This window comes from Pithys albifrons, chromosome 2, assembly GCF_047495875.1.
Source record: "Pithys albifrons albifrons isolate INPA30051 chromosome 2, PitAlb_v1, whole genome shotgun sequence".
NCBI lineage: Eukaryota > Metazoa > Chordata > Aves > Passeriformes > Thamnophilidae > Pithys > Pithys albifrons.
The window spans coordinates 45,598,710-45,624,973 of NC_092459.1; the positions used below are offsets into that span (position 1 = coordinate 45,598,710).

General features: G+C 38.7%; 1 protein-coding gene across 7 annotated transcripts in view; it reads right to left on the bottom strand.

Moving 5' to 3' along the window:
* Positions 1 to 4,547: 4,547 nt before the first annotated feature.
* Positions 4,548 to 26,264, bottom strand: part of WASF1 (WASP family member 1) — a 91,735-nt gene continuing 70,018 nt past the window's right edge. For 6 of the 7 annotated variants that reach the window (XM_071548895.1, XM_071548897.1, XM_071548896.1 and 3 more), the window contains 7 exons: positions 22,619 to 22,753; positions 14,081 to 14,234; positions 13,128 to 13,245; positions 12,195 to 12,367; positions 10,076 to 10,255; positions 7,327 to 7,964; positions 4,548 to 5,454 (listed from right to left, as the gene is read on the bottom strand). In XM_071548895.1, the coding sequence (XP_071404996.1) occupies positions 5,297 to 5,454; positions 7,327 to 7,964; positions 10,076 to 10,255; positions 12,195 to 12,367; positions 13,128 to 13,245; positions 14,081 to 14,234; positions 22,619 to 22,753 (1,556 nt within the window). In that variant the 3' untranslated portion in view covers positions 4,548 to 5,296. The remainder of the gene's footprint in view (positions 5,455 to 7,326; positions 7,965 to 10,075; positions 10,256 to 12,194; positions 12,368 to 13,127; positions 13,246 to 14,080; positions 14,235 to 22,618; positions 22,754 to 26,264) is intronic. The other variant, XM_071548900.1, reaches the window with a different exon arrangement.

The window sequence follows — 26,264 nt, forward strand, 5'->3', positions numbered from 1 at the left end:
GGCCAGCTGTCCCCCACACTCACAGGTTCCTCTGGCAACCCTCACATCCTGCAATTTTGCAAGCTGCAGAGATGTGCCAAGTCAGTGGAAGGTTTCAAAACCCAAAGAGGCATCCAAACCTGGCTGGAAAACCCCTGGGATTTAGGGTGGTAACTTTTCCATGTGACATTAGAGATCTCCATCAGAAAGATCTACTGAGGGAATTGCAGGAACTGCCTGGGAAGCCCAGATATATTTGGTTGCTCCTAGAGACAGGGTCTCCCTGCTGTGGGGACAGGGTTTGAGTTGCTGCATTCTACCTCTGATTCATCCAAATATGAATCATTGGCACCAAAATTTCCCCTGGAGAGAACAAAGTATACAGAAGCAAAGAAGTTATCCTAATGTTTTCCTCTAATTAACCACAGCTGAATTACTTCCAGGAATCCTATTGACCAGCAAAGAATGCTGGCTCATGGAGAACATCTGTCCTGTTTGGGAGCATTGCTAACTTCTTTGTGCTTTTCAAACCCAGAGGATGCGTTTCTCTCTGTGGTGTAGTGAGGGAGGGCAGCTCCTAGCTCAGACTGCCTGATGGCCTTCTCATCCCTGCAGGGGGCTGTGTTGGCCACGTGTTCTGCTGGCGACGCTTACAAGCTGGTTTTGGCTTTGCCAAAATGCAACTGGGAAAAATCCAGCCTGTGGCATTTGCTTGGTATGAGGGGAAATTGCTAACCTACACCAGCATGCCAAGACCCGGGCTGTGAGCTGCTTTTTCATGAGGTTAGAAGTCTTGGGCAGTTTGCTGGAGTTATTTCTGGCTGGTAGTGAAGTGCAAAATCAAGCTGTGATGACACTGAGTGTGGATCCTTGCTCGACAGGAGTGATTGGGGCAGATTGGGAAGGAGACTTGTTCTGAGATTTTAGATTTGTGGTGAAGGAAATGCCTCACAGAGGAGTAGAAGTGGCTAAAACACAGTATCAATTCACATTGAAGGGAGTAATTTTTGAAGCTTTTCTTGGAGTGATACTACCATGGAGCTGTGACAAAATGTCACAAGTTTTGCAATAAATAGCACTCTCATGTTCAGGGCATTAAAATGGGGAGCAGGAAAATGGAAACAACCTGTCCGTAGGGGGGCCTCAGTTGTGTGTCTGAAAGAGAAGCTATTGAACCATCACAGAAAGAAACATAAGGAGAGGAATATTCAGCCCTGTTTGTCAAGAGACGATACCTGCTCCTATCTGTACCCAGATGTTTCCAGTTGCCAAAAGGAGTGTAGATGGAACTGTCCAGAGCCTGTAGATACTGTAAAAATAAGAAGAAATGGGATGGAGGCAATTTTCTTCATAGGCAGTTACTGATGCTGCTGTCAGGGGCTGCTGGCAGTTGGGGAGCACAAGTGATGACTAGCATGGCAGAATGTATTTTTCAGGCAAAGGAATTAGCAGGGGGGAAGATGTCTGCTTGCAGCAGGCATGGATCAAAGGAAAAGCACGGGCTGTGCAGGACTGGGTCTGTCACTCCAAAAAGGAATGGAATACCCCGTGCCCATTTTCCTGAGGCTTCTCCAGGTGTCTTCTTCTAGTAGCAGCTGGGATGGGGATGAGGTTCCCCTGCCCTGCCTGCTCCTCCACAGCTGGCTGGTGCTGTGCTGCCAGGCATTCATTAAGCCCTCAGAGCTGACAGCCAAGTCACTCACTCGCAGGAGCGCTCCCTGCATACCTGCTGGCAAAAAGCAGGTTCCCAAGCTGACAGGAACATGCTTTTTAAGCAGTTAAACCTGACCCAGCTCATTAAGGCTGAATCCGGGGAAGTGAGAGCTGTCCCAAGCAGCTCAAGGAGTAGATGGAGGGAACGATCTACCAAGGGCTGGTACTGCATCCAAGAAGCAACCAGGGATCACTAAGGTCTGTGCCACATGCAGGAAAGCGTAACTTTATTGACTAAAGGTCTTTTTAATGTGCTTCCTGCTTTTTAAGACCCAGTACACTGGGAGGTAACAGAATCCCTTAATGGTATCTAGTATTTAATGGTTACTGTCCACAGCACACCACCAAAAAAAGAACCAGAATTGTCTCTTCGTAATTTTGTTTCTTTAGTCCCTGTTCTTTTCCATTTACCTATTTAATCTTTGTCTGTCCATGATGGCTGCATCATTAGTGTTTTATCTTTTGATAAACCCCTGAAGTGACCAATTTTGCACCTCCCTAGTCTTCAGCTCTGGTTCTGCCATCACCCAGTAACCTTTGTTTCTTCTTTCTATGCTTTTTATATTGTCCTTCCCCCCACCCCAAATTTCTCAGTAGGAGAGGCAGGTAATTTTTAACTGTCCCAGATTACAGTTCAAGAAAGGCGTGAAGATGAACAAAGGTTTCTTTTCACTTATATGGGACATTACTGACACATTATTTTTGTGGCAGACATGAAGCCTCTGTTTTAACCAGCTGCTGTAAATGTACAGAAGTAAACAACAGACTCCGTAAACAGTTCAATACAAAAGACTTGATTTAGTACCTTACAAGACAAAGCAATCAATAATCTATTACACATCTTATCACAGGCATGAATAGCCCAGCAGCCCACTGCACAGCATTCCACCAAATGAGAAGGGCAGTCAGAGACCACAGTAAAAGTGACACAAATCACTGAGATTGCAAGTGCATCACTTGAAGTCGATCTATAAATGCAAATATTCAAGTTCAGCAATCACCTCTCGCTACTAGTGAATCACGCTATTGCCATCTGGAGACTAGTTGCTATGGCAGAAAGCTGTAGCGATGGCAGAAGGCCAAGAATCCTGCCTTTGAAATGTTAACTGAATTTAACTCTTGACTTTTCTCAGACAAGGTTCATTACTTCGTGTGACTGTGTCATATTAAATGAGTGCTTTGTCTGCCCTGGGTACTGGCTTGGAAGGGATATTATTAATCACCAGGACAGTGAAGCAGGTCAAATAAGAACCATTTGTCAATAACGATTTTTTTTATAACTGCAAGTCTGATATTTGATAGCCGCAGTCACTTAAGGACCTTGGTCGGGGGTTTTTTGGCTTTCTTTCTTTTCTCTGTACTTTAGGCAAGTTATACTCATTTCACAGCTCCTGGATGCACTCACATCATACCCCAGTGCAAGTCTGATGGTGAGGAGATCCTCTAATTTCAACACTTACAGCCTTGGCACAGAAATGCTGCTGCTCCATTTAAGTTACCACATAGGCTGCTGCCGGTAAGATCCACCAGGAAAATCAGGAGTTTAGAGACTTCAGCAAGGTACAGGTATAACATCAGTCAGAAAATAATTTTTGTGAATAGCAGAACTACCTACACACGGTATATAAGGACAAGCTCTCCTTTCAGCTGCCTAAAGTGCTGATCTGGCTCCCTGCTTACAGGGTAGCTGCAGGTGTGCATGCTGCACTTTGCCTTCAAGATCTCACTCCTTCACAGCTGTGTAAATGAGATCACTCACATTTAGTTACTGGACGAGATTTGACCAGTTAGGATTACTGAGATCCAAGGAAACACCTAAACACCATCAAAGGCTCATGCAGCAGTGCTTCTGCCATATTTTCTTTAACATTATGATGGGCTGTTAGAAAGGACATGCACTTTGAAAATAACAGAGAAGAGCAGAACAAACCAGATGGTGTTACTGTGAGAACAACTATCAAAGACAACAGTGTATTGAGAACTGCATCCACAGTTATAAAGATGCAGATTCACAAACAGTGGTACTTATGCCACAAACACAATATAGGCATAACTGCTGCAGTGGGAAAAATCTTGAGCACAGCAGGCCCTGTAAAAAAACTGCAGTGGTGGCTGAGATGGTGACAGTGAAGTTGGAAGAGTTGCTGTACACTATTCCTACCCCAGTCTGTACCACTGGAGTTTTGCTCAGTCCCAAGAGTAGGTTAATAACCATATGTCCCTACAACTTGTTCTGTAGCCTTTAGAATACTTAATGTTCCATCTTCAGAAATCGCATTCTGACTTTCAGGACTTAATTTTCCTGTATTACACAATTCCATCTTCCAGGAATAAGATCACAGGGTAAGAGTGCTCTTGGACTCTCATGTTTCCCTTCTCAACAGGCTTTTGACTATGTGCTCAGACTTGAAGGAGTTATTCCAAGGAAGAGAAACATAAAAGCCCTGAACAACATGCACTACATGGCTAGATAGCACTTAAAAACAGACTTTCCAATATCATCCATGTTCTTCATTATCTTTCATTAACCATGATTTTGACTGCTACATCTCCTCAAGATACACTGATGGTGTTGTTTTGCTTTTTTTTTTAAAACAACCCTAAAGCAGATAAGCAACAAGCTCCCAATTCTGTATTTGTATTGTTTTTAAACTAAGATCACAGTAGGATTTCAGCATTTTCTTTTCTTTTTTTTTTGTAGATGTACATATATATTATTTGATTACAGTGTTCTTTTAGATGAAGTACAGAATATTCATTGTTACTTTGTAGACCACAGATTAAACACTTGAAATCTAAGGATCCCTCAGGTATACCAGTGAAATGCAGCCTTCATAGAAAAAGCAACACCCAGGAACATTTAAAATGAACCATTTATTAAATCAAACTGTTATTTTAACAGTTACATAAGTTACACAGCATGTTTAAGTCAAAAGATTTCACAAGGAAAAAAAATTTAAACTTTTATTATGCAGGCAAAAATAGTACCACACAATATGTACCTGGGAAGGAAGAAGGGAAGGGGAATCTCTAAACATTCAAATAAGGCCATAATTATTTAAAAACAACAATAAAACAATAATAACCCCCCCAAAGATCCATTTTCTTTTCAGTGTGTTCAGTGCTGCTAACTATATGTACTTTTAGTGTACAGGTGTGATCGAGGCAGTGATATCTTGATAGCTAGGTTTAATGTTTTAAAACACTATCAGAAGTGGAATAAGGCTCATTAGTACACACAGCTGCCCTTGGAATGTCCATCTCAGTTGCCTTCATCAACTTAAAATTCACAAAGTGCACAGTTAAGATATGCCAAAAAATTTAAACTGCTACTCTATCAACAGCTGTCCATGCTTAATACTTAGTGGTCTATTGGAACAAAGTATGTTCTTTCAAAAAAGATGAGTAAGAAAAGCCACTGTAAAACATTTCGTTTCAAAGATGCACTAGGAGCTTTCTGTAAACCGAAAAGTAGAAAAACATGGATTAATTATGTAAAGAAAAGAATACAAAAAACACTAGAAATGACCATCAAACTTTCAAAGAACAAGCACCACAATGGACATTAGCATTCGATTTTGCAGTGTACAGCAACGTAATAATTTTACTCCAGCCAATCTACTTCATCAAATTCTGAATCATCTTCTGAGTCGCTGTATTCCACAGCAATGCGACGAGAGAGGATAGTAGCAACATCATTCTCAATGCGCTCATGTTTAGCTTCTTGTTCACGTTGCTCTTCAACTTTGCGTAGCTGAATACCTGAGGAACATCAAATCACAAACATGTTGTATGGCCAGACTTGGCGAACGCAGATTTGGGCACCCCCCACGTGGGTGTGCCCTTCCAGCCTGCGCAGTGGATGTTTTAGGTGAGGCACAGCGTGCACAGAACTGGCCCCACCGTTTAAGTCCTGAGGTCCATCTGCCACGGCCGAGCGAGCTTGGACAGTGACAGGGAAGTCCTCGGGACTGTCACAGCACCCGGTACTAACCGGGGCTGACCCTGCTGAGCATCCGAGATGTGACGGGATGGGATGGCAGGGAGGCATTGAACTGCCAGGGGACGGTCCCACTGAGACTGGAACTCAGGACCTTGGGATTCAGAGTCCAGAGTGCTCTCCTTTACACCACGGGACCACCCTATAAGCATGTTGCCCTCCTCCTTTATCACTGTGAAGAGATGATTCCCAAGTCCTTTCCAAGCAAAAATGAAGACTTAGGACACTGTCCTCCTCAGAGAGAAATTCTCTTGCAAATTTTGTAAAATGAGGAATGTCAGAATTGCAGTGGTGGACTTGATCATGAGTTCTTCTACTATAATATCCTGGTTCTGATTTCCCAGTAAAAATACACCTACATTTTTAGTACTACTATCTGTGATTAAGCCTTTTGCTATTTGCATTTCCAGACAGTTTCTATACTCTCTCTTCATGACTTCAATTAAGAGTTACAGCTATTTTGAGGATACTAACAAGACAGGACTTCTTGTAACCCTATTTCTATCACATAATGATCTGTTTTGGGATAACTTGGGATTACTTAAACATCAAACACAATGGAGAAATAATACATCCTGACAATAAGAGAAAGTTATGTATTATTTTATATATACTCTATATTGTATGTATATTATATATTTTGGTTTTATACTGACAACATCCCAGACTGACAGACTGAATATGACCTACATCCTATACTTAAGATTCTTCACTGTAGCTGTCAGGCAACCCAATCACAGGACTTGGTGGAATTTAAGCTGTGGAAACTGAAGCAGTTGTTTCTTGGGCATGACTAGGTCAAAGGTGTTTCAAGCAGTCACTGAAATAAAACCAGCAGGCTCTCCTTTCTTAGTGGTTTTTTTGCTGACATTCTCTATGAATGTTCCGCACCTCTGCTGCACTCAACTCTTGTTGACATTTATACCCCACCATCAAGCAGCAGCAGCAGCACTCATGGTGCAGTGGGGATTTTGCTGGCCATGGGCATGTTAAGCTGAAAAAGGTACAGCTTGTAAACACAGCTCCTCACTAGATCATCAGGAAAACACTGCCCTGCAGCTCCATCATTCATTTGCACTCTGCCAGTGGGCACCTTGAAACGTAAAGGCTTCTCCACTGCTGCACTGAGACATGTCAAGATTAGATACTTAACAGCTTTTTTAAGTTATCACCAATGATTTCTGAGTGTCATTTACATGTTGTTGTAATACAGTGACATATGATCAAAATCCCAATGCAAATCAATCTGTTCTGCTTCTATCTAATAGTCTGTGGAAAAACAATGTCTTCTATACAGTCTGTAGGTTATCAGAAATAACTACATTTTCAAGTAAACAGAAATGGAAAGATAATCTCCACAGATCATCTACAAACACATGTACTTCTTTTTAATCTAACTTCCATCAAGAACCAGTTATGCCATCCAAACTAAACATCTGATAAATGCAATTACAAGTTGAAAAAAATCTGTCTGCTTGGCAATGCATGCGCTGTAGAGAATAGAAAGCAGAAACAGACTTAAGATGCATTGCTCTAACTTCTTACACATGTGGAATACCCCAACTCTCAAAGCTAATGTGCATTTGGCAAGTTTCTGAGACCATTCTCTTTCCCCCTTAAAAGCGAAAGCTTACCTTTCCGTATTGCTTCCAGCAGGACGCTTCTGGCATCACTGATGACAGGAAGAGTTGAAGGATGGCGTTTGGGTTCAGGAGCAGGAATCACTTGGGATGGTGGTGATGGGGGCATGAGGGGCGCATGGGGGCCAGGGACAATGGTGGTGGGAGGAGGGTGCAGAACGGGAGGAGGATGAGAAAGGGTTGCAACTGTGACAGGGGAGGAGGGTCGAATGCCAGGAGGTGGCAAGGGAGGAGGTGGGGGTGGTGGAGGAAGTCCCTGCACTTCAGCTTGTGGAGGAACTGGGTGAACAGGTACAGCTTCGCACACTTGGGCAGCTCTAGTGACAGGAGGAGAGGGTTGTGCTAGGGGAGGAGCAACTGGAGGTGGAGCTGGGTGTAGAACTCCAGGAGCTATCTGGAGAGGAGCTGGTGGAGGCGGCACAGCCGGGGCCTGCAGAGCAGCTGTGGGGGGAGGTGGTGGGGGTGGAACTGGGGGTGGAGGGGTGGAAGTCATTGCAGCTCTTAACGATGAAGTTGACAAAGCAGATGGAAGAGGTGGTGGCGGTGGAGGAGGAGGAGTGGGGCTCACAAACACTGGTGTTCTGCCTGTTGCTGGTGACTGAGGACGATTTTCTACCAAGCCAGCAGTAGAACTGCAACATCCAATAACAGAACAAAGTTATTAGAGCTAGAGAATGGAAAAAAGAGTTATAGATTCAATTCTGCAACTTAAGAACATAGAACCCTGGGTATTAAAGAGTATTATGTACTATGATGATTTCAAGGTATTCATTCATACCTCATATACAAGGAAATCCAATTTTCAGCATGGAATATGCACCGGTTTTCCAACAGATCTCTGCTCAGATTCACCAAACTTACATTCTTTTACAGATCTGCATCTTTATCAAAGGTTTCCTATACTAGTATAATTCTTCCCTATTGTCCCTAAGTATATCCAAATTATTTTTCTGAAGTAAGGGAACTAGAAGTTGATTAACTGCTTTGATTCACAGAATTTTAAACCCAAAACAGAGCAGTACAAACAATGAGGACAAATTAGATTTGAAATACGTATTTAAGGTGTGATGACAAAATGAGTGACACTAATACCAAAGGTCATCAATTCTATGTACAGAGAGGTATTGATAGATACTTGTTATAGTCCAATGCATAAGTGAACTGAAGAAAACAAAAGGGAACAGTAAAGTTATTTTCCTGAAAGACCACCAAAGGATTTCTTTTAGCTGTTGTGGAAAATTAATCTAAAGAATTTTGCATTTTTGTGTATGATCCCATAAACAGTAAAAAGTCATTCTTTTCAAGGGATTAAATCTTGCTAATGTAGCTAACGCATTTGAATGAACTGTCATGTTTCCAAGTTGTAGGTACTTGACCATAATGTAAGATTTTGGGTTTAAAACAACAGGGGAGTGACAACCAAAGCCTCACTCTAGAAAATATTGTAATTATGAATCCACTTTTGGAAAGGCACAGAGAAACAGAAAATAAAAACACCTGCAGGTGGTGAGGGAAAGCACTTCCAATTTAGCAAATCTGAATTAATATATAGTTTTGACAGCTGACTGTCTTACTGTGATATTTCATGCAGACTGAAACACAGCCTAGTTGTACAAATTTACAAAACTCCAAAGCTATGTCCTAAGATGCCAACATATTCCACAGAAACATTTTCCATATAGTTATTTGTCTTGCCATTTAACTCAGAAGGTCTCCTAGTTACAGCGGCCAGGACCAGTTTATCACTGTGTAGGTGTAACCAAAACGGTGTATTCTACACCCTCTACGTCATTGCTCATGAACTGTTAATAATGGATCATTTGCAGCAGCTGCCCAGGGCACACCTGACACCTCAGGCTACAAGCTGGGTGTTAAAGAACCCTGTGAGGCACAGAAATATTTCTGTCTTCACACCAGTGACTCAGCTGTGATAACTCCCCTCTGGGGAGGCATCAGCATCATCACACCCAGCCTGAGCGGCCATGTCTGCTAATGGGCCATTAGGGACTGGCACAACAGGCAGTTGGAAGTCCTAAACCATCAAAGATTACAAAAAATATTCCATGACTCAGAGTTAAGTCATCCATTGTGAACCTTTTCACCCTGGGGGAGGTACTGGGCATTCCCACCAGGATCTGAGCATAGATAATCTTAGTATTTTAGGACTTCTAGTACCAATTATCAGATCCAGAGGATGAGCAGAACCTCAGTAGGACTGTGACTGCCACTCTCAGCCAGACTGTGACCATCATCCTCACCAGCAGTTTTCCTTTCCTTTTACTCTGCGCTCGTGGGACCACACGGGGCTCAGCACAAGGGTAAATGAACACCATTCTGTTCACGCCCCAGGGTGCCAGGTTATACATCTGGTATTTTGTGGGTTAAACCCAATTTTTTTCTCTGTATCATTGTATTTATTGTAACCTTTTTAGTAAATTGTAACTCTGACTTGTAACCTCTCTTGAGCTGGGTTCATTCCTCCTGCGGGATTACCTTTAAACCACCACAGAAGGCAACACAGTTGCAATATTAATGGTAAGGTAAGGCCTGTCTCCACCAAGGGGCCTTCTGTCCAGCTCCTGTGTGCCCTTTGGGGCTGCAGACACAATGGAGCTGTGGACTGACACAGGCCCCCAGGATGTGTGTACTGCCTGGGCAGCGTGGAAATCACAAATGTCTATCAGTGAGTGGTGGAAAACTAAAACACCTCAATAAATTTGCACGTGGCTTGACTGCTTTGTACCTAACACACGGAGGCACAGGTTTGGCATCTCCTGCTCCATGCATTGGAGGTGGCGGCGGTGGTTCATGTGGTCTGACCAACACTCGCTCCTCAGCTCTGTTCAGAAGTTCAGACATCTGGCTATAGGGTAATGCAGAAAGTGAATATGATCCATCCATATGGTCCACATATGCTTGAGATCTGTAGAAGAACAGTGAAAAATTATGCAATTTGACCTCTAGTAAAAGTATTAGTGCCCTCAGCTACTGTTCTACACTTCAGTTTGATTTCTGAATTCAGTATCTTCTCTGCACTAGTATTGCATATTGTACATCATGGCTTTTTATTAATCCATGCCAATTTTCCTGTCACTACTTCCAGCAGCTAAAGGGTTTGATTTTGACAGGTATATTAGACAGTTTCTACAGCATGTGTGTGACCTTAGTGTTTATTAGTCACATTATTTTGAGCTAAGTAAACACAGCAATGCAATCAGAACTACTCTTCTTTTGTAAGTCATGAAACATCCATCGATGTTAGAATGGTAGAATATACAACTGAATAATTTAGCTGAACTTCTGTCAGAGGATCTATATTCCAATATGTACAGAGAACTCACTACTTTAATAGACATAAGACTCAATAAATATCTATTATTGAGTAGTAGCAATAAATAAAGATGATTCAACTGAGTTGTTAATGACAACTTTAGAGACAACTCAAGAAGTTGATCAGTTAGGAAATTTTAATTAACTATTCACAGACTTTTTTAAACCTCTATTAAATTCACAAAAGTGTTTGCAGAACATTTCCCAGCATGGAGAGCAAAACTGTACGTTTCCATTTACTGCACCACTGATGTTCCTTCTCTGTTATTCCAAAGCACGGTGCTATTCCATATCTGAACAACCTGTTCTGCATGTGTAGTGCTCCCAAGCACTTCAGCATTATTCATAATTGTGTTACTGGTACTGAGATAATCAAGGTTTAGGCCAGGATCCTGGATATAAAAAGGATACCTGCAACAGGAGTGCCTAAAGTGGAATCCAGCGTACAACATAACAGAAGGGCAGCAGGAAAGCAGATATTTCTGCCAATAACTTGACACAGCAGTTTACAGGAATACTATTACAGCTGTTCCTAAAACATGCTAATCACCATAACTTAAGTTGTACCCCACTGAGTGAAATGCACTGAGACCATTTTCACATTCTGAACTAAGTTTTCTACACGCAGATTTTTCCATTTTTCAGACAGCAAACACTCCCTTCTAGAGCTGCCATTATTATTCACCATCATTGTTGAGTTTGTTTGAAGGGCTTAGAAAGCAAAACAAAATACTCTCTTATGGTGTGCTTTTGTCAAGAGAAGGATAAGGGGGGAAATGTAACTGTTTTCTGGAGGACAATTGAATTTAAAAATCAAAGCAAACAAAAACCCCCAGCAAAACCATACCCCAAAATCTCCTAATATTAATCATCAGCCCTCTTTGCTATCAAACGTTTCTTGGCTGGTGAAATGAACTTGGTTTTGCACAAACACCAGAAGCATAAACACAGAAGGTGTTTACCATGTGAAACGCTACTTTTAGCCACCAGCGAATACATGCTGTGAAATGAGAATTCAACAGGTTGGATTTTGTAATAGGCTATAACCAGAAATGTCAATCAAATCTTGGATTTGTTCAAGAGTAAAAAGAAGCTCAGTAGTCTCATTTGAATTCCAAGTGGACATTTGTTCATATCACACCCACCATATAGTCTTGGCACTGTCTACTTAAGAAAAATCAAGAGACTGGAATAATAGGGATTTTGTAGGTCAAGGCTGGAGGAATGTAGTGACACACTTGGGTGCAAGCTTGCAGCAGTGACACTGCACCTTCTTCAAGCTGCAGACCACAAAAACATCCCCAAGGATACAAGGAGGATACAGGCTACTCTTGAAAATAACAACATTAATAACTACTCCTTTACAGACACAGTAAGTATTTTAAAACTGAGTTTTGATTAGGCTAAGTCAATGGTTTCCAGTGCATTTCAAGAACAGCAGTAGCACCTCATCCATCACTGGCCATTTCTCAAGCATGCTCACTATACAGTACGAATATACTTGATAGAGGACAGAAAGAATAAAAAGGAACCTTGATTCAAAATGTGAAGCTGGGCCATTTGCAACTTCAATGTGCTTATGTAAGAGGTTAGCATCATCTTCTGCAAGCTCTGGACCTTGGGCTAACTTCTGCCACTCTCTCCGTCTGTCATGAGGTGCCCTTGGCACTTTTTCTGGTTCATGAGGGCGATCTAGATTTTTCTGCTGTGGGAGAGTTGTGCAAACAAAACTGACAACTGAGACAGTGTTTTTTAATTAGTTGCATATAAATATCAGCCACAAAATAATGGAAAACTACTCCAATTCAAGTGCAAGAAAAATTATTTTCAGGCTAAACGTGATATGTAAACCAAAAAGACTTGTAAGAGCCAGAAACTTCAGTCTAGTGGATAAGTACCTAAATAATACAGAGAAAAATAACTGTATAAGTAGCCTTTTATGTGAAGTCTGAAATGAAATTATGAATTTGATACATATTTACTCTGTTATGCATGAAATATGGAGAATAACAGTGAAACAAAAAACACTACTTCTGCAAAAGTGCTTGTTCCATTTAAAGAAAATATAAGTGCTCTATTCTTAATAATTTCTTTCTATTTTAAATATATCAATTGGAATGTCATTCAATACCTGTGAGATTGTCAAAATTTTGTATTACAAATAAATGTTTGAGTGTAATTCTTTATTCTTGCTGTATTTCTGCTTTTTGAATCATTGATAGAATACTTAAAAGTTCTGGCAAACCTGATGTTAGTTACATTAAGACTAAAGTATAAAAGCTTTAGAGCCTTCTGTATTATTTTACTACTACTATTATTATTTAATTATTTGTTAAAGTTGATGGAATTAAGTTGAATAAAGACGACTCTGTAAAGTTTGGATTGTTATTAAAGCAGCATATCTGCAAGCAAACCCTTTCCAGAAAAAAACCCAACCAGAAGCCATATAAAGTTAACATACATACCTTCTGCTTCCTCTTTTCTTTTCTTTTGTCCTCAGTGTCCTGCAACATTTTTTCCTTCCACAGATCAAAGAAATATGAAGGATTGGTATAGAACTTCAAACCCTCTTTCCCATCATCCCTGAAATACAATGACATAAACAGGGCATACTGTTTATTTGACAATACATGAATTCAAACATTAAGACAGAGGAAAGGCATATTAAGGAACATGCAGTATCTCAGACCCTGAAACATTTTACAGAGGAATATGAAAAAGATGATCATTGACTTCCTGCACTATCAGTCTTTACTACCTTTCCTGGCATTCAAGGTCCTAATTTTAGAAAGGTAACTTTAATGCAAGCTGTAGACAAAAAAGACTATCATAAATCAGTGAACTCCCACTCCAGTAACTCAAATTTTGTTGTTAAAGTATTGAGCAAAATTGTATGGCTGCTCATGTTCAGCTACTGATTCAAATTAATTTCGAGAAAATGAACAGCATTTACAGAATCACAGAATATTCTGAGTTGGAAGCGACCCACAAGGATCATGGAGTCCAACCATTAAGTGAATGGCCCATACAGGGACCAAACCCACAACCTTGGTGGTATTAGCACCCAGCTCTAACCAACTCAGCTGATCTCATTAATTTCTATTAAAGACCTTTCTTTCTACACACTTAACTGCTTATTTTCTTCACATCCAAGAACATTACACAGTTTAATAAATATAGATAATAAAAAAGGCTTTTTCTTACTACTGTTACACTGCATTAAAATTTGAGTAAAATGGAGTAAAGTTTTAATGCTTATAATGTCTTCTGCTGTCTTTATTCCTCCAGCAGCTTTGCAATTTTCTAGTCTGGCTCCTTAAATATTCAAGCACTACTCAACATGAGCAAAGTGTCTGGACATAGCCTCTATTATATAAAAGAAGCTAGAACATGGTTTTGATTAATTTGGTTTACTAACCTGTAAGGAGTGAGAATGTTAAGAGGAGGAGGCTGTTCACAAATGTCGTAAGTTTCTTGCAGAGGAATAGGCAGAGTTTTGCGGTCAAACAGCTGTTGATCTTGAATTGTGGAACTCCGGAAAGCTTTTCTCATTGTAATGTCCTGCAGTGACACTGAAAGGGGAGATTGCCATTTAAAAAACCCCCACCAAATATATTTTATTTGGGTTAATCTGGAATTGTTTAATGTTGGTTGAAATATAAATAATAGGCATTATTACTTGCATCTTAGGCATTTTACAGCAAACATAAATTCATCTAGCACTACTACCACAGCATTAGACTGTGAAAAACATGTTTGTAATGTTCTGGCACATTATCCTCTCTTTGACTTCACAGGAAATTTTTCTCATCTGGATAGATATCAGAACTCTATCTCTCCTATGCTGGTCGACAAATTGCTTACTGTAGCTAAAAAATACCATTCAATAGTTCAGAAGTACCTAATAATATTTACTAACTCCATTTCACAATCCTTTCGGTACTAAAAACTCTCTCCCTCAAGGTAAAGGTGTTATCTTTATGCCATCAGCAAGCCAAGCTTTGCATTCCTTGCACATACACGGCAGGTCCACTAAAGGCCGACCGAGATGCCAAACCATCAAATTACTTATGCTACTGAGATCAGTTTTAATGGGAGGTTGTTCTGTGTTCCAGCACATGAAACTAGGCAAATGATGTTTTTTTAATTTTAACTGAGATGAGACTTCTCTGTTTAATTCAGGTGAGCTACTTTGACTTTTTAAGAACTATGTGAACACAACAGACTAAACAGTGATGGCAAATATTTTACCCACTCCTGTTAAAGTCAACATATCTTTTTCTATTTCATAATCATTAAAATTTAGATAAAAGATTAATGGAAAAGTAACCACAACTGATAAGCTTTGCACTTTTAATTCTGGAAACAGTATACTTATTTAGTCTCATATTTCCCTCCCTCCCCAATCTTCAGTTACCACATCTGTGAAGTCCAGGTGTGTCTCAAGGCTAATTTAGCAGTCAGTGTTAGACTTCCATTAGATAAATTGACAGATCTTTTCAGTGGCTGGAGTTTTTTTTTTAAAAAAATCACAAACAATACTGAAAACAGTTTTAAGACAAACTAGCAAAGAGAGTATTTTCAGCACATGCATTTTATCTATAAATGATTATGTTTATTTTATAGAAGCAGGTTGATAGTAATGTCCCTTTACATAAGATGAGAGGACACCCTTCCCCCTCCCATCACTATGGCCTTTGGCAACAAACTTAAAAAAAGATCTGTTTGAGCTGAACACTGCATTTTTACTCTGGCTCCTGTAACACACAGAAGTGTACACGTACATATGTACACACACACAGAACTGGATTTGTATTGTATGATCACAAAGGGGCAGAAGGAAGGATTTTTTCCAGAGGGCTGGCAATTCCTGCAATGTTCTGTCTTCTAAACTAAGCATATTAGCAACATTCTTTGTGAAGATAAATACAGGATTTATCTGATTTTCAGCTTGGCTTTTGAAGTTTATTACAGTTGGCAAGGTTGTGTATTCCTGAAGAAGTTTCCTCCTTCTTTGCCCTCAGGTTCTAATTTATCACAGTGTCTTTTATTCTTTTCAATACATTTAATTAGCTGCTCAGAAGTCTTTTTTTAACTGTGTGAGAGAAGTATTATAATGTAAGAATGTCAGCTAGGCGTCTCAATTTCTGGAGGTATTTTTGCATTCATAAATAACCCTACATATTTTGTACCTGTCACGAAGCACAGGTTGTTATATGCTGGCAAAAGTTCACAGTTAGAAGAACTGTGGTTTACCTCATCTAAAAACTTAAGTCTTAGATTCTTTTATACTTCAGCTGCTCTTACTTTGGGTTGTTCATTATACAAATCACACCAAATGGACTTGTTCAGAGCTGCTTGGCAATCCTGCAAGTTTTTTAACTGTCACTTACTGGAGAGTTTTTACATCACAAATTAAAACTTTGTATACTTCTCTGTGAACCTGTGTACGTTCTGAATACAATGAAGTAAATTAATTTAGTCCAATAAATAAACACAATTCTTTGGTCTAATATTAAAATGCTCACAGAGTGTGTGACATCATAGTATTGAGATGTGCACTGTTCTATAAAGTCTTTATTAGCATTCCTTAATCTCTTCAATGAGCAAATACAGCCAGTCTAGTCCACAATTTCCATTTTCTTGCTTAGAACTCCACTTTTTGTAAACATGTCCAAGGGGTAACACGCCTGAGGATAATCAATCAAATCCCCAACAATAACCATAGTTACTAAGATACACAGTAGAGGTCTTACAGAAAACATACAGTGTGGAATTTCAAGCCGCATTTCCTGTGCTGATATCCAGTAACACTCCCTGAAAAGCACACCATTATTCCAAACAACTGACTACATTAGGGCAACCTTACTTGGGAAATTAAGGGATGTGGCACACAAAACACCAAGAATCATCATGACATGGCTACAACTTGCCCACATACAGGGACCAGGCAAATCCCATGTCGCAGGCACCACACAGCCCTGGACTGTGCTCAGCTTGGTGTACAAAGCCACTTGCTTAGTTTGCCAGCTGGCCAAGAGACAGCAGTCCTGCTGCTTACCACCTCAGTGGAGGAACACGAGAAAACCTGGCTGGTCATCCAGCCACTGAGCTCTGGCTGACTGACAAACTGGCACAGCAAGGGGACAGGTCAGACAAACTGGATGTATGAATTCAAGTGTGAGAAGAGATGAGTGGCTGAAGGAAGAGCTGGGAAAGGTGCAGACATTTGATCTGATGCTGTTAAATTTAAGCTTCCAGTTGCTTAAGTCCTAACTAGCACAAGAATCTCTGTACACACCAAGATTCTAAATTTCATATGGATATATTTTTCTGCAAGTCCATCTGCTACACCACTTGTGTTTACTGAATGAATAAAAAATGGGGTCTTAAATAATTTCCTTAAATGCTGAGATACTCATAATTTATTTTAAACATTCATTCAACAATCGAAACAAATGCCTGTTTATTTTTATTGTGTCTGTTGTTTGGATTGTATGAAAAGACATATCAGCCAGTCTAACCTTCTGTACATGACAATGTTTTCCACGTAAGTTACAATTATCTGTCAGAAAGCTAAATTGCCAACCTTTTGTACATTTGGTTTTCAAAAAGAGATGCCAGTCCATTTTTACTTGTAATCAACAACAAACTGGGGGAAAAAAAGAGGTATTTAAATTGCAATCTAATGAGATAAAATAACACATCTGTAATCTATATAGTAAAAGTCTGATTTTTACTTCTTTTTAAAAAAGTTTTTAATGATTATCCACTTGAACAATAACTGGAATGGCACACACATTAGGTTTCTCTGCCATCAGAATACTTCTGACTGGTCACTACAGGTTTAATAGTTGCTGAGAGAGAATACTTCTGTAGATCAGACACTACTCTTTGGGCTTGTCCTCCACACATGAAATAGAAATTTCCTGAAATATTGCTCTAAAACAATTCTGAAACAGCTCAAGCAGTCTTTGGAGAAAATGCATGTAGCTTAACTACTACAGGTAAACAAAATATGTAAATGTCAGAGCAATCATTTTAAGAGGACTTAGAAGCCCCTTTAAATGCAGCCTGTAGAACCAGGGAGGCCCACACAGCCTGTTAAGGTGTGAATCACCCAGCACCATCCAGCTTCGAACCTGCTGCTCTCAACAAACCCGCCACATTGTATCACAAATGACAGTTTGTCCAGACCTCTCTTTTTATGCACGAAATATGCAATATCATGGCCCTACCACAGACTATTAAGCCCTGAACACACTAATTTAAAACTGATTTACTTACTAAACAACCCATAAATTTAGTTAAGGGCCTAAGAAAATTGGAGAAGGAGCATGGAGAGCAGTTGTGGTTCAGTCCACCTGCACAGATCCTTTAGAGGGAGATACACTCAAACCCAACTTTCTTTAAGTGGAGATGTGCAAGGAAAAGTGACCTGCTATGCAATTTAATTAAAGACTCTTTTTCTTTATTTGCCTTTGGGAGTAAAAATTCTAATGAATGAACTGACAATGGTGTTATTCTCCACTCAAGATATTACACATGGAGATCATAACCTAATTTTCATGTCCTCCCTGTTCTGAACTTTGATTACATTTATACTCAAGTCACCAAGTTCCTCTTCAAAGTCTAGAGAAAGTGAGCTGCTCCTTAAACTGTGACTACTACCTTTACCTTCCAAGTTTTACAATGGGTTGAGTGTCCTGATTTTGAAGTTGAATGAGTCTCCTGTTTTCAGAGTATACAGAAGTATACAGACCACAATGAGCTGTCAAGTTTTTAGGTTTCTACCCAACAAATGCCATCTTTTTTTGCTACAGGAAAATGTTAAATCTCTTTAGCGTTAGTTCAGCTAACAGTTCTAACAGATATGCTATGAAAACCAAAAATTTGATATTTTGCCCTTGAGATTAAAATCCTCTGGTTTGAGATTTAAATAGAATTAGGTGGCTTATATTTAAAGAGCCACTAAATTGATACCAAATTATTCTGATAAATTCTGAGTTTATGAATTTTGCTTGTGCCCTGATACTATTTCTTTATGAGTGATACACAACTATTTTCCAACTGTACCTCAGAGCTGTACTCTATATCAGCAGTTTAAAAAAGAACCATATAAATGTTAAAATGAATACTCTCTTAAAAACTGTCAGACTTCTACAGCTATTGTATTATTTACTTTTAGCACTACTTTACACTTAAAGATGCAAACAAATTTACAAAATGTGATACATTAAGAAAAATCTATTGTTTTACTTATAAAATTTGTATATACATGGAAAGAGTTAGTAATGTCATTTATAAAGTAAACCCTGACATTAAAAATGGTTGCAAAGAAATTATACCCTTAGGGTTGCAGGGCTACTGAAACCGTCAACCTTAGTTCAGCTTTGTAGCAAGAATGTGTTCTCTCAGCCTTAAAAAGACCCCAGATATGATTACTCTTGCATACATACAGGCTTCTTTTTCATACACTGAAATAAAGTTCAGTTTACTGAATGAAAACAGGGGATTTCTTTCTTGTCTGCATGCAAGTTTGGTATCTTCTGAGGGGAAAAAAAACATGCATGTGGAAAGAATATTTTAAAATCTATTAAAATATGAAATTAATAATACTGAGAAATCAAGAATTTGAAAACAGTACAATAATTCAAACCTAACCAAGTTCATAACAAGTCTTCTATGACAGAAAAATTGTGCACCAGGAATTAGGTCCTCGGAAGATACAATCATAACCTTGGTTTTATTCTTTCACAGAGATACTATAATTCAAAATGAGAAAACAAACAGACTATTCAAACAAATTCAGAGCTTTTTATTGCTCTGACTGTACCAGACACATCCTGTCAAGTATCTGCACCTTCTTCAGTGAATCCGACTTGGGCTGTTTTTGTTCATACCACTTAGCTTTAAATGAATCTTAATTTCTTTCTCTTGTGTAATAGCATGGGCCCAAAGGAACCTATTAAATCTTCTATTACTGCCTGCTGGCAAAGATCTAGCAGATGAGACTCATTTCACAAGTGTAGCCCATTCTACTCATGCTGTTAGCTGAGAAGAAGTACTGAAATTTGCTTAAAATCTTGCATAGAAGTTTGAGAAAGGTAAATCCAAACGTTTTCCCCCCACCTTCATGCATTAACATACTGCAGCTATTTTAGCCCAGACTAGGAATAAATCAAAACTATTTATGATGAATTTCTAAATTTCAAGCCCAAAACAGTATGCTGAAGGCAAAAAGTTTCCTGATCCCTAACTTTTAAGGAAACACAACATTGAATTTCCTCTCATCTCCTTTGTCCTCATCTGGTGACTCACTGTGGGCAGATGACTGTGAATAAGGAGCCCTGGCTATGGCTCAAGGACTGGATATTCCTCGATGAATAAAATCAGTCATTTAACAGCTCCTGACACTGAGGACTGCATGTGTTCCTCTGAAGTACCCGCAGTCACTGCTGCTCTGTGGTGTGAGACACAAATCCAGGGGATTAGATTCAAGTCTCACCTAACCACTCTGGCCTTGACAGAGCAGACCTCTTCTCAGCCCTCTTTGCTTTAACTGCAGTGTCTGTCTTTTTCTTTAGTTATACAGTTTAGCAAATGCTATCGTATACACAGTACTGTGAAAATGTATTATATGGTGCATTTGGGACTATATACTATTTAAAACTACTTCTAGCAATTTTCTTACATCAAACAGTTATGGGTATTTAGTACTGAAACCTAAGGCCAAACTTGTCAAAGGCCACTTTCTCAGGATAGAATGATTTTCCATTTTGCTGTTCTGTATCATCCTTAGATGCTTTAAATCAATGACTTAAAATGATCTCTCAATATTATTGAAACATGAATGGTTAACATACCAGATATGCCCTATCAACATACATTCCACACTGATTTAAACCAAAAATTAGGCTGTCAAAAGTAAACGCAGAAATGACATTAACATTCTGGAGTATTGCAGTTAGACTCATAGAATCGATTGGGTTGGAAAAGACCTCCGACATCATCATGTCCAACCCTTGGTCCAACTCCAGTCCACTTACCAGATTATGGCACTCAGTGCCACGTCCAATCTCAGTTTAAAAACCTTCAGGGATGGTGAATCCACCACCTCTCTGGGCAGCCCATTCCAATGCCTGATTACTCTCTCTGGGAAGAATTTTTTTCTGATATCCAACTTAAATTTCCCAAGTGTAGTTCTTACAGGGTTACAACTGCTGACAATTTGTCATGGTACACTGAAAAGATTTTTTGTCATTATCCAATCATAGCAAACATGGTATTGTATAAGTGTCCTGGTTTTGGCTGGGATAGAGTTATTTTCTTCCTAGTATCTGGTACAGTGCTGTGGTTTGGATTTAGGATGAGAATAATGTTGATAACACACTGGTATTTGAGTTGATGCTGAGCAGCAATCAAGGACTCTTCAGCTTCTCACCTCACCCCACCAGTGATCAGGCTGGAAGGGCACAAGAAGCTGGGAGGTCACACAGCCAGGACAGCTGACCCAAACTGGCCAAAAGGACATTCCATACCATATGGCATCATGCTCAGCATATTAACTAGGGGGAAAGCTGGCTGGGGGCTGCTGCTCAGGAACTGGATGGGCATCAGCCAGTGGGTCGTGAGGAATTGCATTGAGCATCAGTTGTTTTGTATATTCTAATAGTATTATTATTTTCCCTTCCTTTTCAGTCCTAACAAACTGTCTTTACCTCAACCCACAAATTTTACTTTTTTTTTCTTCCCCAGTTCTCTCCCTCTTCCCAACTGCAGGGCAGGGCTGAGCAAGTGACTGTGGGGTGTTTAACTGCCCACCAGCTTAAACCACAACAATTGGAAAAAGACGTGTGTATGCATGATTTATGCTCAGTTATCAAGAGACTTGGAAAACCCCATTAATGTAATAATTCCCCATGGTAAGTCATGATTTTGTGGAAAATCTGATACTAGCTGTGAACAGCTGTCTTTTGAAACTTGTTTTCAAATTAATGTCACGTGAAATATAGAATCAAAACTTTCCTTAGTTTAATTTTGCTACTAGTGAAACTTCGACACCTATAACTAATGACAGCCTGAAAACCATGCTCCTGGTTTGACATTTCATTTTTCCTGTCAATACACAGTTATCATACCTAGATATTCAGAACTGAAACAGCTTTTTATGCTTTAAAATTGGATCCCACAAGCACTTAGAAATTATTTTTCATGATAGGATGCTCCTCTACCTTCAAGGTCTTAACCATATTATTTAGAACACCCTAAACTATTTGGGGTTGCAAGACTTTTCACAGTTCCATCTGAAACCAACAAATACCCTTGAAGGCAAAAAAAGCTTCATGGCATTTACACATTAAGTTGTCAATGTTCCTGCAGTCATCACAAAGCCTAGGCATCCTTTAAATTTCACACAAATTCTCTCTTACTGGCATGAGCTATACTCTAATGAGCTATTTAGGAAGAATCCAAGAGGTTATATAGAATCAATAAATGAAGCTATAGAACTATAATCACACAGAAAGCAAGAAGGTAGAAGTTAAATGCAAAAAACCCTACTTGGACAAAGGTTTACATCCAATGGGAATTAGTAGGGTGATTAAAAAAAAAGTAAAGGCTTATCTCCAAGAATTCACATAGTATTACTTAATATTTATATTCTGAACACTAATACATAACACTGTTGAAGTGACACATTCTCCTGTAGCTGTTTTCATGTAAGTTCATTGGTTATGGTATCATTCAGAACCATGAATGTGCTGAGTTGAGAAAACTGCTCAAGGCTACGAAAGAAACCTGCAGCAGAAATAGAAATGGACCTCTTTCTTGTAACACTTTGGTCTGTGTTCTTACAACCATGATTTAAACTATTAAACTATTATTCTTTCCATTTCACGTATCAGTGGTGTCTGAGTGACAAAGTAAGAAATTTTCAGTGCAGAAGGTAACTTACATTCCTCTTCCTTTGGATCGAGTTGTGTAACACTGACAGATAAGCGATCTACACGTTCTTGTAAGGAGTTGACTCGAAATGAGAAACTGTGTGCTTCGTTGAAAAGTTCACCAAATATATCTTCAGCATATTTACCTGAAACATAGAGGGGAAAAAAAATTAAATTCAAGCATACACACAGTCAAATGAGTTTGCCTTCGAAAATATTTCTAACTATTTTACTTAAGTAATTCTAAGATGCATGAGTATCACTTGTAACAACCTGTACTTACTAAGCCCATTAAGAATGCTTCAGAAAATCAAAGAGAAGTAAAATAATTAATTTGCAAGTTACTTATCATAAATTACACTATTTAATGCATTACAGGACAGATATTGAGCTAGTATAAATTCATTTACCTATGCTGATATGCAAGGAACTAGACTGTTTAGTTTCTTGGAGATGTATGAAAGGATGACAGGAGATTCAAGTATTATGAGAAAAGGATCAGTACTGAGTTTCTCTTCTACAGAGTCCTCCACATAGTGCTTCTAATGTTCTCCAGACTCCACTTGAGCAGTCAGCTAATGCCACTGAAAAAAACCCACCAGACTGCCTATCAAAATTTGTAGTCACACTTCTGAAATACCATGTGATGGCTTTTTAGACTTTCTACTATATTGTGCATATGTAATTCATGTACTGTTTGTGCACTTATGTTGGTTTTCGAAAGATAAATCTCACAAATTTCGAACTACCTGCTTTGCACTCAAGTTCCAACAGGTACAAAAGGAAAATAAAGGTATGGAAATTTTGCCTTTGGTGAGCAATATATCTGGAAGTATCCATAAAAACAAGGACATTTTTATATAAACACATCAAAAGAACAAAAATTAAATCCCTACCTGTACTGTGGAAACTACTTAAAGATACAATGTAGAAAGCATAAGGCCAGCACATACCATTTGTTAAGACTTGGGTAATAGCAATAGAAAACCAGTATGACTATAAACAGCAGAATATTAAAGGGGATATCAGATGAAATGTACAGAAGAAAATAGATGGGATCATAAATTCTGGCATAATAAACATAAACCCCAAAAACTAGCCTGAGAAACAGCAAATTAACAATAAATATTCCTTCAAAGACATGAGGAGCAAGAAAGCCAACCAGGGAGTCTGCAGAGCTGACTGGCAATGAAGGCATAAAAGAACACAGAGAAGACAAGACCCTTGAGGAGAGCCAATTTAACACTTTCCACTTGGTTCATTGAAAGGAACTGGAGAGACCATCATGAGAGAACTCACTGTGGGAGGCTCGAACAAATTGAAGGGACCATATAAAAATTACAAAACTAAACCAACAAAATGATCAGCAAATATTAGTAATAATTGTAAATCTCCTTATACACACTGAAATACACAACAACCAAGTTCAAAATTTTCATGGAACATGTTGAGAGCTACAAGCCTGTAAGGCTGGCATCCAGACAAATTAGCATAAATCATTATGAAGAACCAAAACAGCAGACATCTGGATGACTTGCTAGAGAAGAGGCAACACAGCTTTTATAAAGGGAAATCTCAATGGTTTATAAGGATGCAGACAGAGAGCTATGATCTAGTGAGACTTCCAAGAGAGTTTAGAAAGTACTTAATCAAAGCTTTTTGGGAAAACTTAACAGATGGGGCATACAAAAAAAATTACATTCCACAGATAAATAACTTCTCAAAAGGTGAAAAACAGAGGATAGGAGCAAATCATCAGTCTTTAGAGTTGAGAAAGGTAAGTTTTCTTAAGTTTCTATACTGGGATCTATGCTATTTAGGGTATCTGTAAATTACCTGAAAAAATGAGATTAAATGATATAAAGTTATGGAAAAGAAGCACATTGAGCATTAGGAAATATACAGAAACCCCTTGGCTGAAGACACTTCCATGCTGAAAAGGGTTGGAAGCAGGGAGACCAGTACATGCTGTCTTGCTCTCATTCTTGGAGCAACTGCTAATAGCCACAGTGAGAAGCAGAGCAAAGGTGCAGCCATTCTTAGGACCTTTGTCTTTAAGCACCAGCCCACAGTAAAATAGAGAGGGAACGTGAGTGAAGTCTTCTCAGCTGGCAACTCACCTAACATAAGACTTTCTAATATAGGTCTTGAAACTCTGTAAAGTTTATGTTCTTTAACCTGTATCTGAAGCAAGAGAAATTATTTAAAATGTGATCCACTAAGAGCAAGATTACTAAACTTTTAATACACTTATACGAAAAAATATTTCAGAGCATATATTCAGGAATACTCATTTTAAGTAGATACGTCGTCTAATATTCAGATACATGCAAATAAAGTGTAAAATTTCATGTATTGAATAAAAAGTAAATTGAAGGGCTTTAAAATCCAGTAACTTTCCTTTTATAGGTGTATTTTATGGTTGCAGTTTTATCTGTATCATTTCATCAGGCTTATAATTCACCTACCTCACTAATGAGCTCCAATTGCAAATAATCTGTCTCAAAAATCTCCTCATTATGTTGCATACAGCCACAAACATACTGCAAGGAGTAATTTACTCATGTTTATGAACCCTAATCCTCAAATAGGAAATACATTAAAAACAATCTGCCATCTTTGGACTGGTGTGCCAGCCATAATGCCACCACCTACCACCTGTTGGGGGTCTTTTTATTTAGCCTGAGGTGTATTCAACCAAATACTTCTTCAGGCAGAGCAAAATGTTTGCATTTCGTGAAATGTACAACTACCATTCAAAAGAATACTACATGTGACTGTAAATATATAACATTCACAATCCAGTATTTGTTTATGTTGCTGTCTCTGTGTGTATTTTGTACCTTCAATTTTGAATGGATTACAAAAGATATGATTATGTGTGATAGTACTGAACAAAGTGTCACAAACTCAAATAAAAACAAGTATGAGAAAAAATACATTAGTAAACAAAGCTGAACTCAGTCCACACAAGGTGTAATATGTTAGAAAAATAAGGAATCAAAACTAATTCCATTATATACAATGAGTATTCCAAAGTATTATTAACACTTCAGAAAATTTATGGTATTACAGTGCTATTTGATGGAAAATTCTATTCTTGTTTTGTGCACTGTAATACAGAGAATTACAGCTAAATATGGCAATTGAAATAATAACACCTTAGGATCTTGGTCACAGCTGGATACATTACACAAGATCAAAAAGATCAGTGATATTGTTTGCCTATTAAATTAAATTAAATAACAACCTAACCTTCTGCTTGTGGACAGCTTATTTTACTGTATTTGCAAAACTTCCCTGGCATTTATTTTTATTAACAGAACATTTTTAAAAATTTAAATAAGAGGATACATTATTAGTTTTAATTAAGGAATTTATAATTCACATTATTCTTTTCACAACTTTTCCTCATGTCTCAAAGGGCTCTGTTCACTATTGAACCTTCAATAAGAAAGTGATACAGGAATGCAGCTGTCTCTGGTGTCAGTCAATATCCTTTTTTGTGACAGCCAAATAAACTGCCTTGGGAGCAATGTGCTGTCCTTCTCTCCTCAATAACATGCATGGGTTTTGATGGCTTCTGTGAACAATTATATTCCTGACTTTTAACACAGACCTATGAGCTGAAAACAGAACACTAGCTAGCAGCTATGA